The sequence below is a fragment of the Ylistrum balloti genome, unplaced genomic scaffold, assembly GCF_031769215.1.
Source record: "Ylistrum balloti isolate Yb309-2 unplaced genomic scaffold, AGI_CSIRO_Ybal_v1 Utg371196, whole genome shotgun sequence".
Classification (NCBI taxonomy): Eukaryota; Metazoa; Mollusca; class Bivalvia; order Pectinida; family Pectinidae; genus Ylistrum; species Ylistrum balloti.
The window spans coordinates 267,194-284,992 of NW_026782651.1; the positions used below are offsets into that span (position 1 = coordinate 267,194).

The 17,799-nt window shown below is 35.0% G+C and overlaps 1 protein-coding gene across 1 annotated transcript in view; it reads right to left on the minus strand.

Moving 5' to 3' along the window:
- Positions 1-1,498: 1,498 nt before the first annotated feature.
- The window catches only part of LOC132561371 (metalloprotease TIKI2-like), a 98,053-nt gene continuing 81,752 nt past the window's right edge, over positions 1,499-17,799 (minus strand). The window contains exons 4-7 of the mRNA XM_060226095.1: positions 11,103-11,193; positions 10,719-10,844; positions 9,427-9,525; positions 1,499-7,367 (exon numbers count right to left, since the gene is read on the minus strand). Coding sequence (XP_060082078.1) covers positions 7,181-7,367; positions 9,427-9,525; positions 10,719-10,844; positions 11,103-11,193 — 503 coding nt within the window. The 3' untranslated portion in view covers positions 1,499-7,180. The remainder of the gene's footprint in view (positions 7,368-9,426; positions 9,526-10,718; positions 10,845-11,102; positions 11,194-17,799) is intronic.

Consider the following 17,799-nt stretch of genomic DNA (forward strand, 5'->3'; position numbering starts at 1 on the left):
TTTGACCGTCAGTTGACCACTTCTTGGACAAAAATCGTGATAATGGAACAGGAACTTCATATCGAAATAATTGGAAATCAAACAGAGAAATCAAAATCATCACGCTTGAATACAGGTTGGTGGAAAGCTGTCCATGTTTGTGTCTTGTAGAGAAAAACAGATAAGGGACTGGTTTTCCTACCCTAGTGGTTCTATATGGTGGATGTAATCAATACATTTCATGTTATTTAAAGACATGACGACATTAATATATCTAAAAGTAAAATAAAACGACTTTGCAAGGTTTCGTGACCTTTTTGATAAGTTCAGCCATGTGTGGAGCAATAACAAGTCGGCCAACAGATGAGCAGTTCTCAATCTAGGATCTAGGAATTTGTACATTGATAAACAGTATCAGAACCAGTATCAAACATGATAACGTCTTCAATAAGATTTTCAATATTTATTTTTATAAAAATAGTTTACGGTAGCAAGTTAAATCTTCAGATCAGGAAATGGACTTCTAAACCTCATTTTGGCCAAATCTGTAACATCCTATATCAACTATAAAAAAAAATAATGATACAAGAAAATAGACTAAAATATCCAGAAAATTAAATAAATGAACAAGTAAATAATGATAGATAAAGAGGAGGACCACGGGGCTTAACTGCAAACTCATATTCTTAACATACACAAATGTCAGTACTCCTAAAGAACCAATATCAACAGCCGGGGCCACCTTGTCATTGACAGGTTTGAAGATTATAACACATATGACTTTTGACTTTTAGAAAGGGGAAAGGTCAATCACATCGACAAAATTGGTACCCTTCATCCCAGCATGCCATATGCACAATATCAGTAACCTATGCCTTATGGCTATTCAGAAGAAGTAAGATTTTGACATTTTACACCTAAAAACGGTCAAGGTCAAGAATATGCACAAACTTGATAGTCCTTCATCTTAGCATGCTATGGGCTCAATATCAGTTCCCTGGGCCTTTTGGTTATCAAGAAGAAGTCATTTGAATGGAAAGTATACTCTCTGTGCATGGTGCACGACGATGACGGGCGTAACACAATGACTATAGGTCATAAGATCTAATCATGACACTTTTAAAAAAAAATATTCAGAATATCATACAATGGTATTTTCAGTTCTGACAAAGTAGAGAATGCTTCTCCAGATTGATTTGACACTATAAAAGTGAACATGAATCCTTTATGAATGAAACAAGATTTCTCGGGTTTATCACACTGTGATCAACCAATTAGGTCCTTTATTCTGATATCCAAGAGTTACTGCCCTTCATTTCCCTCTACTAATTGGGATTTACAATAAGGTCCTTTTGAGGCAGATTCCTGTGTAGTAAATGGGTGTTACATCATTGAACATCATGCTGGAGAACCATCAGATGCTATCTAAAACAGATGCAGTAAACAGTCAAAAGACGCAACAATTACAGCAGAAGACTGTCCATGCTCTGGGCTTTTACAAAAAACAACAAACGAGTGATTGATTATTTAAGGTAGTTTTAATTTGTATCTCCTCAAACCTTTAGCCCCAAGTCCTTCAGGGCTAAATCCATGGTTACAACATCATATTGAGGTAGAAATGAATTAACATTGTCTTACTATAGACTTTCATGTTATTTCTTCTAACTTCTGTCTCGTGTATCAAGTCTACCTAGACTCTCATGTCCAACGTTTTACGTATTATCATTATACATATTTAGTCAATACTTTAGTTAATATCTTAAGATTTTTAGTTTATCTTTGACATGTATTAAGCCTGACCGAGGTCTAACTCTTCTGTAAGTTTGGTTTATCTCCTGTCTAGCATACTTGACAATTAGTCCTTGTAACTTTGACAAAGTTTAAGTCCTCCCTCAAGTTCTAAATGTCATTTGTATTTAGATCAAATTTTAACTCTCAAATGATTTCAAGGAAAGTTTTGGCACTTGTGCTCTCTTAAATCTGCATTTGATATTATTAAGACTCAAAAATTGTTCCTATTTTTTCACTTAATATTGATTAATTCAGTGAAAATAAATCTTTTCTATCTTTGATGAGTAAATATTTGCTATCAAATAACCTTTCCTTCAAGCAATGAAGTAAAAATGTACAAAGATTAAGTAAATGCAACTAAGAGAAAAAAAGCACTTCCAACCTGAATATTGACCAAAGTTGAGATAAGGAGTACTGCTGTACATGTCCAAATAAAACAATAAAAGGAAATCCTACACAAAATGAAGTTGTTACTGTCAGATTTTGTTATATGGTCGATGACATTGTTACAGAAATAAACTTGGTGTCAAAATATTCAAATATTAGTGTGAGTTATTGAAGAGTCCATGGCATTTAATATTTCATGAAAAAACTGTTTGCTTTTTTCACAACACAATATCAACATTGAAAGGCTATATGGAATATACACAAACATATTTCGGAACATCAATTTAGTAGTAATGCTATTGTGATTTTGATTTCTTGCTCTGGTGGGCTATGTGTTAGAAGTTGAACAATCATACGGTATCGTACAGTGAAAATTAATTAATTATGCAATTCTTGTGGCCAAAATGTTTCAACAGATTTCTTTTTCTATCAAGTTTCTTCTATATTTCAATTATGTTGAATAAAGGATCACAAAGATTACAATATATTGGTACTAAAACACATACTTGTATAAGAAAGAATCATTTACAGGCTTTTGTAAGAAATATATGCCTCTAAATTATTACCTCCCCTTTCTATGTACATGCAGGCCGGCTAAAATGGGTTATCTCCCCTCCCCTAAAGTATGTTTGATGTTTGATATTTTCACTTGGTGTGTTTGTATATGTAGATTGTTGAAACCATTTGATTTATAATTTGAGCTTCTGAAAACTCTGACGTATGCATTACAGCAACAATCATTTATAGAAAATTTGGTATTTATAATGTTTATTTTCCAGATACCAGACAGTGCCATGCTATTTTCAAAAATATAATGAAAGCCATTTCAAATCAAATTCATAACAGAACATTTTTAAAAGGATTAATATGAAATGGAAAGTGATCCCACAGACTTCTTACTTTCCTTGTACTAATGACTGGACATTCACACAAACAGTGTTTCAAAGTGTCTCTCCCTCATCCATCTTACATACCTCACTGGATATTGCACTATTAATACAGGGTTTTGTTAATTAATTTCAATTCTTATAGGACTAAGTAATATATTTCAGAGGTGAAAATGGAGTAAATTGTAAACGTAAATGACAAAATTATGCCCCTTATTTGTCATTTATCAAGCCTAAAAACCAAAAAGAAAATGAAAGTTAAACAGGTAATCTGACAAGCTGCATGTGTCATTTTAATGACAGTTTGGAATTTTTATTTATCTTTAAGTTAGAGAATTATAAACGACAGTAAAACTCATTCCTTAGCACTAAACGTTTTGAATATTCTGTGGACATACTTTTCCACTATCAAATAAGCATGATTGTCACCAACCATACTTCCAAGGTATATACATGTACGTCTACATATGTTAAAATTAATCAAGATTTCTTATAAAGTGTGATAAAAGTTACAAAATGGATCTAGAATGAGGAAAACTTGGAAAAAAAAATACAGAACAAAACAAACAAAACAGCACTGCAGAAAATATCTTCTGCACTATGGACAAATTACAGAACTTCAATGAAGAATGAGCCACATTCCCTATCTTTCAAATAATTCAAAAGTCTGGTTTCTATGAAATAGACACTAATCACATCAGCTGCTGTCAAAATTTCCCAACATCATGCTCCTGACTCATAACTTTGGCTCTGGAAGGAAAGCAACATTTTTAATTGATATAGTTACTTTTTCCAGCATAAAAGGACCATGTCTGCCTTAATGATATTACAAATTAATGATATCGGTGTCATCGGAGACAAAGAATTTCACTTTTACTTTGGATGCACTATAAAGCATTCCATTATCAGGCCTAAACGCAATAAAACTAACCAAACCTATTTGTTTCTGGATGTTATTTCTAAGTGGCCAAGCCTGGAGAAGCTTTTTTGCCCTGATCGCAGTAATTCTGCACCAACAATGGTTAACAAAATTAATAAAGAATTCTTGAAACAGATATTGATTTTTTTGTCAGTTATTGAAATTAAAATGACAAACAGGACAACAGCATGTGAATACCAATATCACATGTCTGAGAGAATATTAGAGTTACATTAGGAATAAACAGCTTTATGTCTGAGAGAATATTAGATTTAAATTAGGAATAAACAGCTTTATGTCTGAGAGAATATTAGATTTACATTAGGAATAAACAGCTTTATGTCTGAGAGAATATTAGAGTTACATTAGGAATAAACAGCTTTATGTCTGAGAGAATATTAGAGTTACATTAGGAATAAACAGCTTTATGTCTGAGAGAATATTAGATTTAAATTAGGAATAAACAGCTTTATGTCTGAGAGAATATTAGAGTTACATTAGGAATAAACTGCTTTATGTCTGAGAGAATATAAGAGTTACATTAGGAATAAACAGCTTTATGTCTGAGAAAATATTAGATTTACATTAGGAATAAACTGCTTTATGTCTGAGAGAATATTAGAGTTACATTAGGAATAAACAGCTTTATGTCTGAGAGAATATTAGAGTTACATTAGGAATAAACAGCTTTATGTCTGAGAGAATATTAGATTTACATTAGGAATAATGCTGACATTTTATACAATAAATCTGAGGTACAAATTAGCAGTAGTCGGTGGAAATAGACACACAAATTAACAACATGAAGAACAATATCAGACAGGTTCGATGATGAAACAAATGATACCTTTGCATATATTTCATACCGTGTAATTTTTACCCAAAATTTTTGACCCTGTAGTATGAGTATAATGTGTGAGCAAGGTATTAAAAAGAGTATTTAAAGGAAATATGGAGGGCATAATAAAAACATCTGATACAATAACACACAACAGATATTGAATGATAATACTTTGATATTAGTTAAGAAATTCATACAGTACACTAACAGGGAGCCAGCTTTAAAATGTATAGGTTATACTGAAAATTTTCACGGAAATCTGTAAATCTGCTTAAAGATCATCTAATTCACATAATCCTGAAAATTTTAGATCATTTGATTTCGTTTATTTCACCTGCATGTGAAAAAGCCCTTTTTGTAATTGTAAATGAACTTACTTAATAAATGTTCAACAAGGTTGTAACATATAAATACACATCACAACCTTAATTAATGAATAATCATCACATTTTAATCTGTTGAATAATCATTAAGTTAGCCTTACTATTCAAGAACCCAGTAAGTGTAACTCTTTTGAATATTTATTTAGTAATTGCCAAAAAGCCATTCCGTCCTACAAGAAAGTGGATTTTACATACAAATGTATCACTTTTTCATTCAGATTATTCAATCGTTAGCTTGTCAATCTTATTTCAGTCTTATTAACCATCATGTAATGTTGCCAACGTGAAGGTATTTTCCAGCCATTCAATAAACCTACTTCTTAGTTTGTAAAACAGGAATTTTTCATAATGCTTACAGTACAATTAGTATACAATATATATACATTGTTACATATTTATTTACACACTGTGCTCGAAAAGATTGAAAAGGAAAAAAGAAACAATATTACATATTATGTACCATACAAAAAGGACATCCATTGAATACGCTGTATCACAGGGTTGTGTTGGTTGGATGACTAAACATCGAAGTATCGTAATATTAATCCAATGAAAAAATGTGTGAGAGCAAACTAAGAAATATCATCTTGTCCTTTTGGCATTGTTTGCACACACACACATGAACGCACGCACGCGCACACATGCACACACACCACCACACACACACACACCCTCACACACACACACACACACCCTCACACACAACCTCACACATAAACACCAATACACCCACACACACACAGAAACACTGATGACAGAATCACAGGCACAAGATGTTTATAAAATCTTATCACCAGGTCTGCCTCTAATAGAGATAACCTATCATACAATCAACTAATGTAAATCAGATAATGCTTACTGGTAAAGAAAACAGTCCAGTTACAGGCCATGGTTGGCCCAGACTGTCCCATCTCAAGATTTAGGTACAGGCCATGGTTGGCCCAGACTGTTCCATCTCAAGATTTAGGTACAGGCCATGGTTGGCCCAGACTGTCCCATCTCAAGATTTAGGTACAGGCCATGGTTGGCCCAGACTGTCCCATCTCAAGATTTAGGTACAGGCCATGGTTGGCCCAGACTTCCATCTCAAGATTTAGGTACAGGCCATGGTTGGCCCAGACTGTCCCATTTCAAGATTTAGGTACAGGCCATGGTTGGCCCAGACTTCCATCTCAAGATTTAGGTACAGACCATGGTTGACCCAGACTGTTCCATCTTAAGTTTTAGGTACAGGCCATGGTTGGCCCAGACTGTCCCATCTCAAGATTTAGATACAGGCCATGGTTGACCCAGACTGTTCCATCTTAAGTTTTAGGTACAGGCCATGGTTGGCCCAGACTGTCCCATCTCAAGATTTAGGTACAGGCCATGGTTGGCCCAGACTGTTCCATCTCAAGATTTAGGTACAGGCCATGGTTGGCCCAGACTTCCATCTCAAGTTTTAGGTACAGGCCATGGTTGGCCCAGACTGTTCCATCTCAAGTTTTAGGTACAGGCCATGGTTGGCCCAGACTGTTCCATCTTAACTTTTTAAGCGAATGACACAATTAACAATTGTTAGACAGCACAAATATTAAAAAGTGACCTTCAAATTAACAAAGCTGTTTCTTAAGGTCATTATGTAAGTCTTTCAAGGTCAACATGTTAACCACTGACCATCAACATATCAACCACATGTTCACAAGAACATATCAACCCCATGGTCCAGGAACATCTCAAGGTAATTTGATTAATATATCAAGGTCAAGATTACAATCTCTCAAGGTCATTATATAATTACTTAAATACATAAATAAGTCATGTGTACAAAATCATTTTTCTTAATTACTTAGTATGCTATAATCTTTCCAGTGTCAAGGGCTCACAGCTCCAGAGTCCCCACTCAAAACGGACACTTTATTGCTCAGGTATTCAATCATCCATGACTATCTAATCTCTCACCCAAGCCTCAATGACCGTCTGCCCGTGGCGGCCATTTTGAAAGACTCACAACCTAACAGGAATGAACCAGATGCTGTATCACATTCAGCACTAGCACAAAAGTCCACAACAATGATGGTTGCCATGGTGACAGCCTATGACTATTAGAATAACCATAGTGATCCTCGCTGACAGTCTGTTCTTGGGTAACCCCCTTTGATGACATGTATCTCTCTGCTAGCTGGTTCATCAAATCTGACCTGAAATATCAAACAATGTCTCTGTAAAACATTCACCATTAATGTACTTTCAAATTCAAGCAAAACACCAGAAAAATGGGAATTGTTATCCTGCACATTGGATATTTGAAGAAATCAATATTTAAGAAATGCCAGGAAATCCTTCAGAGCAGAAATCATGTCTTATAACCAGATATAATGGATAAAGAAGTGATATTGTTTTCTTAAGTGAAATGACAATTAACAATGGCTTATTGCCGAATAAACAATGTAGAGTTTTGCCTAAGTGAAGTGATACTTTACATGGGCTTATTGCTGAATAAACAATGTAGAGTTTTGCCTAAGTGAAGTGACAATTAACAATGGCTTATAGCTGAATAAACAATGTAGAGTTTTGCCTAAGTGAAGTGATACTTTACATGGGCTTATTGCTGGATTAAGACTGAAAAGTTTTGCCTAAGTGAAGTGATACTTTACATGGGCTTATTGCTGGATTAAGACTGAAAAGTTTTGTCTAAGTGAAGTGATACTTTACATGGGCTTATTGCTGAATAAACAATGTAGAGTTTTGCCTAAGTGAAGTGATACTTTACATGGGCTTATTGCTGAATAAACAATGTAGAGTTTTGCCTAAGTGAAGTGATACTTTACATGGGCTTATTGCTGGATTAAGACTGAAAAGTTTTGCTTAAGTGAAGTGATACTTTACATGGGCTTATTGCTGAATAAACAATGTAGAGTTTTGCCTAAGTGAAGTGATACTTTACATGGGCTTATTGCTGAATAAACAATGTAGAGTTTTGCCTAAGTGAAGTGATACTTTACATGGGCTTATTGCTGGATTAAGACTGAAAAGTTTTGCTTAAGTGAAGTGATACTTTACATGGGCTTATTGCTGAATAAACAATGTAGAGTTTTGCCTAAGTGAAGTGATACTTTACATGGGCTTATTGCTGAATAAACAATGTAGAGTTTTGCCTAAGTGAAGTGATACTTTACATGGGCTTATTGCTGAATAAACAATGTAGAGTTTTGCCTAAGTGAAGTGATACTTTACATGGGCTTATTGCTGAATAAACAATGTAGAGTTTTGCCTAAGTGAAGTGATACTTTACATGGGCTTATTGCTGAATAAACAATGTAGAGTTTTGCCTAAGTGAAGTGATACTTTACATGGGCTTATTGCTGAATAAACAATGTAGAGTTTTGCCTAAGTGAAGTGATAACTTACATGGGCTTATTGCTGGATTAAGACTGAAAAGTTTTGTCTAAGTGAAGTGATACTTTACATGGGCTTATTGCTGGATTAAGACTGAAAAGTTTTGCCTAAGTGAAGTGATACTTTACATGGGCTTATTGCTGGATTAAGACTGAAAAGTTTTGCCTAAGTGAAGTGATACTTTACATGGGCTTATTGCTGGATTAAGACTGAAAAGTTTTGCCTAAGTGAAGTGATACTTTACATGGGCTTATTGCTGAATAAACAATGTAGAGTTTTGCCTAAGTGAAGTGATACTTTACATGGGCTTATTGCTGGATTAAGACTGAAAAGTTTTGCCTAAGTGAAGTGATACTTTACAAGGTCTTATTGCTGGATTAAGACTGAAAAGTTTTGCCTAAGTGAAGTGATACTTTACATGGACTTATTGCTGGATAAAGATTGAAGTTTTGCCTAAGTGAAGGGATATTGATTGTATTTGATGAATATCCTCCATCTGGACTTTTATTGAACAAAAAAAAACACACTACAGCTCAACTTTGGTTTTCCCAAATAATAGTGTCAAATATGTGGAGCATTCAAAGTGTTTCAGTATTGCTTTCTTGGAATCTTTGTGTGACGGAGTCAGCACTTAATTCAATATCTATGAGCAAATTCCTTCTTTACAATTCAATTTCAAATGAAAAACACGAAAATTAAAGCTAGGTCTGGCAAGTAGTTTTAAATAGAAATTTGAAGTGGCAATGCTTTCAGACTAAATGCGGCTTTCCTGATCACAAACTAAATATAAATTCAAAGGTTCAATTTCTCTGATTTTTTTTCTTTTAAATTATTTTTTTTTGAAGTCTCTAAAATACGTACGTCTCGGCATCCATCTTTACCCAAAGGTCGTTAAACGGTTTCTCTTTGTACCGATTGTAGATTTTCTTTCTGTGTTTATCCCTCTTTTTCAACCAATCACTGTAACAAAAATACACTACATCGTGAACACTGAAGTATATTACTTTGGAATGGTGTTGTATTGGTTAACATCCTATCTACTGTTAGGATGATTTACGGACAGCCTTAATGTGTATGGCAGGTGAGTGTTGACTGTATGTGTTTCCAGGAACAATACACCCCACCTGGTAACACTATAGTGACATTGTCACTACACTTTCACAATGCTGATTGTGTCTCAAACAGTGGACCCTTCACCATTCCTCACAGGGATAAACACTCCAATGAGGGACAAAAGTGATACTGTGTCCAGGGAGACGTTATGAAAAACAATAGTTTATAATTCTTAAAAATATCATATCCCAAATTTAGTGACCTACTGACGAACATGCACTGAGAACAACAGGTAACATCCTTATACCCTATCTGAAGGACATGAAGAATATTGGAGCAGAAATTCAATTTGAATATCTAGTATGATACAAATAAGTATGATTCCTTCAATTGCACTTGAAAGCAAATCACAAAAACTCATAAGCACACAAAAACAGAATGGTTTACAGAAGGTATCACACAGGTGTATCATTTTATTTTTTTTCACAAAGACTGAAAACGGCACAAAGACTGAAAATAGCCTTATAGTTACAAGTCAATCTAAATACAGGCCAGTGTTCTCAGATACTTTAAAAACAGACAAGCACTCCACCATAATGTGATTTCTTCACAGAGCACTCAAACTGTCTTTTCAGTGATGGACAGGAAATTGTAAGCAATCACTTTTTTACAGAAGAAATCTAAGAAACCCAAGGATTTCTAAACCAGCCCAATTAAGCTACCTATAGAGTTTATCACCCCAAACAAATTCTCAAGGTGCAAAACCAGTTCTATTCTGCAACCTTGAGAATTTAACCAGTTCTATTCCACCAGAAATCCAAATTCTTCACAAAGCTAGTTACCTTAGAACTATGCTGTGGAGTTTCGAGAGAAAGTGAAATTCATCTAGAATTACTGTACAGATACTACATAACCATTAGCCTTAGAAAAAATCTCTTTTTCAGGCTGATAAACCCACATATTCACTCGATAAAAAGGTCAGTAATTGTTTCATAATATGACAACTATCCATGCTTCTGATAGGTCAGGATTTCAGCACAGTTTACAGAATCGCTGAATTCCACTGTGAGATGCCTGACAGTTGATTTAGATGTACTTACCTATAATCTGTGTCTGACTCCAACTGGAACCAGAAATCACTAAAGCTATCATAATTTGGGAACGATGTGTTCTTTCCTTTCTTTCTATTATTTTTTCCATGGTGCTTATTAGAATTTTTATCATGTCTACAAAAGAAAAAAAATGAAAATAAAACTGTCTGTAGTACAATTCAATGTAAATAAAAAGGAACCAAATTCAATGAAATTGTGGGTATTCCAAATTATGATCTGGAAAAAATGACATTTCAAAGAAATAACTGAAGGATTTCTTTATAAAAAAATAAAACTATTTTTCATTAATAGGAGATACTCTACCACAAATCACAGGTGTAATAGAAATGTAGCATACCTCCTTAAGTCTGAAATCTATTGATGCTAACTTACTTTGGAATGATGCTATCTGCGGGCGTATGTTCCACCCTGTATCCTTCCTCCCACAGGCGGTCTAGGATGGTATTGTTACCAAGGAAATGACCTACAATAAAGAAAGATTACATAAATAGGCTTATCAGCAGAAACAAACAATTATCAACATTGATCACAAAACAAATACTTTTTGCTCAAAATTTCATAAATAACCCTGCAGTGACAGCCTATGATTTGACCTTCAATAAGCCAGCTTGTGCTGATCTGTAAGTCCACTATTTGATATGTTTGTACTTCAGAAGAATAGTTACTGTCTTCTACACAATAATGTCTGTGTACGTGGGACTGATCCACACTGGACTTTTGATGACAAATAATGTGACTGGATTTTTAACAGCTCTGTATGTCAAAAGCTAGTGAACTCTAGTGCATTACCATGTGAGTGAACTCCAGTCCAAGAGGTAGTGATCTCCAGAACACTGTGATGTTACTCTAGTGTACAAGGTAGTGAGCTCCAGTACACAAGCATGTGAGCTCAAGTACACTATGATGTTAACTTCAGTGCACATGCTAGTAGGATGGAGTTCACCCAGGAGCACTAGACTACCAATTTGTGTTTATAATTCTGTGAAATAAATCTTCTGGACAAAAGTTGGAGTTTATTTTCTCTGATAAAGTTATAATTAGATTTATCAAAATATGGTTTACATTACATACAGAATGGAACATCTATATCCCGAACACCTACCACTTACAACTAAAACAGACTTCAATTCCACACTTGTCATGTGTAGGGTATATGTTTAGAACATAAATCAAAGAAGTCTGGAGCTTTTTTCCCACAAAACTTAAGTAACAAAGGTCATTGGCAACAGAAACCTGCCATAATTTCTGTAACTTATAAAGGCCTTGTTGTCTTGTGAGTTCTAATTTTAATAATACTACCCAGTGTAGTAAGCAAGTCCCTTAAATCATTAAAAAACAAGTGACATAATCTGTCAAGGTGATTACAGAGGAAACTGTTGATAGAATTCTTCCTATTACACTGAATTGCATTTGGTTAAGTGATATTTACACTGAACGAGTGCATTTTTCTAATTTTCATTTTCCTTATTTGGGAGCTGCAAAATGGATAAAAAAAAGTTGTTAACATTTTGTCTGATCAAAGACCTTGTTGACAGATGAGAGATAATTACTAATTAATGAGACAGTTTCACCCTAATTGATAATTACCTTGCATTTTAATGCAGATGTAGAAAATATCAAAATGTATACTCTGAACAAAAGGAATTGTGAACAAAGTGCACCATCTCTATGTGACGACCTAACAATGTGTCTGTCAGCCTGTTGAATATTTTTTATCTGAAATTCAAATGTCTAAAAAGCTTCTGTCTCCAGAGTCAGGCTAAAGATGTATAAAATACATCTAAATGTTGACATAAAATGTAGAAGCTGTCGACACCGATCCTGACAGAAGCAGCATGAAGCATGCTTAAAGCTACAGACAGGCAATTATATGGAGCTGTTGCGACAGGTAAGATCAAAGACAAAACCGCATTCCAGTATCAAATTATGACAAATACGCCCCACAGATAAATCAAATCTAGCACAATACAGCCACTAAAACAACATACAGACTCCTAATACAGCCTACAGCTACCAAACATCTGAAATTCACAATAGCATGATCCGGGGCAACGTCTGTCAGGTATCATATTTTTACGGTTATTGAATTTTTAAATCTTCAATTTATACACACCTCTAAAATGAGAATTTAATTTACCTTCCAAGCGAGGTAGGTTTTACAACAATATCTTACAAAACAAGCACAGAAACGTAATGGATATCCTAGAAGTTAAACACTTGTAAAACTTGAGATTCTTCCATAAAGTGTACCCCATTCTGTGTCCTACAACAATATTGTTAATTTCAGGGACTTACAAAAACATTGTTTTCATGCCGACTTTATTAGTTTCAAGTTTGTTAAAAACTTTTCAAGAAGTATTATATAGCATTGAGTTCAACAAGTTTATTCTCATTTGTAGAAGAAATATGTGAGACTAAAGATTAAATCTGAATGATGATAGAAGTCTACTTAACAGGGATGGCATCAGCAGGTGCTTCAATCGACATCACTATAAAACATGCACTTTTTCAGTTTTCGATCACTTTGGTTTCCAGGGCAAGAACTTGTAAAAGTAATTTATCCTATATTTTAAAGACTTGTATCATTTTTATTGTAAACATTTAAAATGATAATGAAAATATTTCTTTCAAGTTTACCATATAATTTTTCTGATTCATCAGATAGCAAATGAGAAATGAAATGAGAATTGTATGACACACGTTTTATTCACTCAACAAGGAACCAGGTATAACATTGTAGTCCTTTACAGCTACGTCGTACGATTGTCCGATATAAGGTGTAAAGAATTAAACTGCAATATTACATGCAAGCCTTTTTCTTGCTGACTTAATGAGCAGAACAGAACTTAAAATGAGGTGAGAAAAAATGTTTTGTTTTGTTTTTTTTTCAGACTGAGAAAATTTAAATGTTATGCTAGAAGTTTTGGCCAAGAGAAACTAATTAATTTAGAAATCCTAAAGCAATTTGCTATGTCCTATAATCCTTAGATCTACAGCTTGAGATGAAACAAATAGGGCTGATATCAGATCAATGTAAACTCAACTGTTATTTTCATCTGGAGTCTTGTAATATGTCCACAGAGCCAAGTCTTGGGAGTGATCTGTGCCAGAAACTCTAAAACAGAACTAGTGGCTGTTTATTCAACCACTCTGTTACAATCACATATACCAGGCCTGGGCCAATGGCGGATATGGCTTCAACATTCAACGTTCTCGAAACTGTTTACTTAAGTGTTGTATTGAATTGGCAACTAGCAACTCCAGGCCATCTACCCACTGATTGCAAAAGCTCTCAGCTCTCAATTTTCAATCTTGAGAGGTGTCACAGTAGCCCCTAGGCTAAACTTATCATCAAAATCGTGCATTCTCCCTCATCACTTCCCTAACACCTTCTCTGTTGATCATTTCCCTCCTTTCCTCAGATCTTTGTTTCATAATTCTCTACCCTTTTTATGTAATTGTTTCATGTCCTTCATTTCCGCTCTTTTGCCTGCATGTTCTATTAAATCTTCCTTCTTTTGGCCTTTGATATACGATACACCCTCACCATTTACCCTCTAAAACTTCTTGCCATTTTTTCATTTGGCCTTTGATATACGATGCACGCTCACCATTTACCCTCTAAAACTTCTTATCCTTTTTTCAGTTGTATCTACTAGATGTTTTCTTCCTTCTGTCTCAGAGCCGAGTCATTCCGTGATGCCCATCCTTCTCATTTTCTGCCCTTTACACTTAAGTTATCCCTCTCTATTCTGAACCAATGACACTAAGCATTGTTTACTGCCTTTAGTTAATATTTGATATTTGTAACAGCAAATCTGATTGGATAATCTTTGATGATATAGTTTTTAGAATATAACACAATGTTTCACTGTCTTGCACTTCCATGGTCGTATAGTTCCCTTCTAATGAAGTTGTCAAGAACAAGGTAGACTAACTTTCTTTCATCACTACCTAATTTTGAATCACAACAAGCTTACAATGACTTAGACTATACTAAAACAAACTACACTTTACTATAATCCTTCACCCTGTCCATATTCAAGACCATTAACTTTTGTGTTTCTTTTAGGAAACTAACAAAAACAATTGTACACAGGAAAGAAAATTGAGTTACTGTAATTGTTTATTTATTTATATAACAATTTATTTCCTTTATTTCTCGGCGACTGATTCTTATCCTTATTGTTGTGATGTTACCAAGTATTTATCACCCTTGTCAGTAGGGAAATATCACAATTGTTCTCCTTGGATAAACCACAGTCTACCAGCAACTTTATGAAACATGATTCTTCTCCGTGGAAACAACCCATCATGTTTCCCTTCCCCTACACTTTTTCACCATAGCAGAGGTATTACATTTGACATGTCTTACTAAGCTACCTTGAAATTTAAATGTAAGTTGAAATGATGGATGCATTGTTGTGTTTTCTCATTTAAAGTTCAATGTAAAGTTCAATCCCTGAGAAAATTCTTTTTACTCCCACGACATTTATCATCTGACCAAGTGAAGCTTATACAAGCCTGCTGTATATGTATATACAGCTAAATACCAACACACACAAATCTCATCCATCTATGACGTACAGATATGCTCATCCTACATTTTGTGTACCTGGTATGCATTGCACTTATGCACAGCATTTTGCCAATTTCATCCTAAATCAAAATAATGCTGAAAATTCCTGATCATTACCAATAGATGTACATTTGCTTCGACCTTCAAATTCCACCAATGTTATGATATATTCCCAGACAAATTTCCCAGTATGTAGAGAATCTGTAGTATTTGGCTTGCTCTGCTGGAGGTTTTTCCACTCAATTACAATTAATCTGGAGAGTAACTTGAGGCTGGATGATAATTAGTCTGGTCAGTGTCAATCCTTCAAAATCACTGTCCCATCACCAAGGCCAAAGAATCATCAATAATTGGACAGTAATGCCCTCCCATCCTTGTATGTCTCTGGTCAGTATCCTTCTCCTAACCGCCTGTGTCCCTGAACAGTATTGTCCTCCAAATCTCTGTCCCTGATCAGTATTCCCTCCAAATCTATGTCCCTGATCATTATTGCCCTCCAAGCCCTTTGTGTCCCTTATCAGTATTGCCCTCCCAACCTTTTCCATCCCTGATCAACATTCCTTCACAATACCCTGTGTCCCTTGTCAGTATTCCCTCATGACCTCCTGTGTCCCTGGTCAATATTCCTTCAAAATGCCATGTGTCCCTGGTCAATATGCCTTCAAAATGCCATGTGTCCCTGGTCTGTATTCCCTCATGACCTCCTGTGTCCCTGGTCAATATTCCTTCAAAATGCCATGTGTTCCTGGTCAATATTCCTTCAAAATGCCATGTGTCCCTGGTCTGTATTCCCTCATGACCTCCTGTGTCCCTGGTCAATATTCCTTCACAATGCTGTGTGTCCCTTGCCAGTATTTTCCATCTAATTCCCTATGTCCCCTAAGTGAGTATTGTCCCCTAATTACCAATGTCCCTTGTGAGTTTTCCAATACAATCAACTTCTAAGTGTCTGTTGTCACATTTTACTTCCTTCCCCCCTGCACCACTGGTCAGTATCCCCCCTCCTTCCACCTTCTTGGCCAGTAATAAGCCTCCCTGTGTTTTGGTCTCTAATGATCATCTGTCTGTCAGTATTTGTAAGCAATAACTCACACTGTGGAGTCCTTGATTGGAGTAATGGGGAACGTACCATACTTTCTCCAATTACCACCCTCTGATAACGGGCACTACCATACCACACTTAATTACCTCCCCTGTCATAAATTCCATTTTTACCCCAACTGATAACAACCATGCTTTTCCTACTTGCCTTCCTGTGATAATTAGCATGTTTCCTCCAGTTTACTCTCATTCACAAGTGATTTTACCTCTTGTTATCTCCCTTCTGATACTAACCAGATGTTTCACACTTATCTCCCCTGATCACTGGCCTATTTTCTTCAATAAATTATTTCACCTTTCATAATTATATTAGCTTTCCTCTATAATCACACCTGGTGGTTACTTCAGTTTTTATCATTTCTCTTATTATTCACATATCTAGCCAAAGAAAACTTATCAGTTCCCCTGGCAAGACTTTCCCATCCACCTAGTAAGTTTGTATAGATCTGTACAATTATTAATTTCATCCTGGAGTTATTTTGGCTGATTTCATGGCTGTTCTCTTAATCAACAAATTCACATGTCAACAAACTGATGAAATACATAAAGTAGATTTACTTAAATCAATATTTCATGAAAGAGAAATGTTTTGAAAACCTATGAAAACTAACCCCCACAGAAATATTTACAGTGCTAATTTCCATATTTCTAAAACCATTCTGATCTTCTAAAACCTTTACTAATCAGTCAGGATACTCAATATTTTTTAAAATGCATAACATCAAATTGTAAGTTACTATTTTAAATCATATTTAGCAATCTCTCAGGGTGGAACTCTTCTGTTAAGAAGATTAATCAAGAATATGATAGGATACAGGCTTAAATATGGCAAAGCAAGTTTATTGCTTACAAAGTTAGTCTATGTTAGATATAGATATCTAGTATTCATACCTGTATCAGACTGGTAACACACAGAAGTACTGGGGGGGGGGGTGTTAGTCTGTGTTAGATATATATAGTATTTATACCTGTATTAGACTGGTAACACACAGTAACATAGACAAGTACTAGAGGGATCAGATCTGTGGTAAATATCTATCTCCAGTGAAAAGTAACAAAGCTTGTCATTACATTTATTTGCTGTATCATGAATACAAATCACAAGTCTAGTGCACATTTTTACATATTCTCTCTCCTGTGTTTATACAAAACTCCCATATTTAATACCAACACTGTGATTGGCTATTCCACAACTCTGGCCAATTCATACTGACATGAGAAAAGGGGCAATAACTCTTGGTATATAGCAGATTTAGCTTTTACTAATAAAGAGATTGCTGTGGACTATTGTTATTGATCAAAGTGATCTATTGAGTTCTTACTGTAGAGTACACACACACCAATAAGCCCAGGGTTATAAATATAACATCAGGTACAAAGTAGAGGATT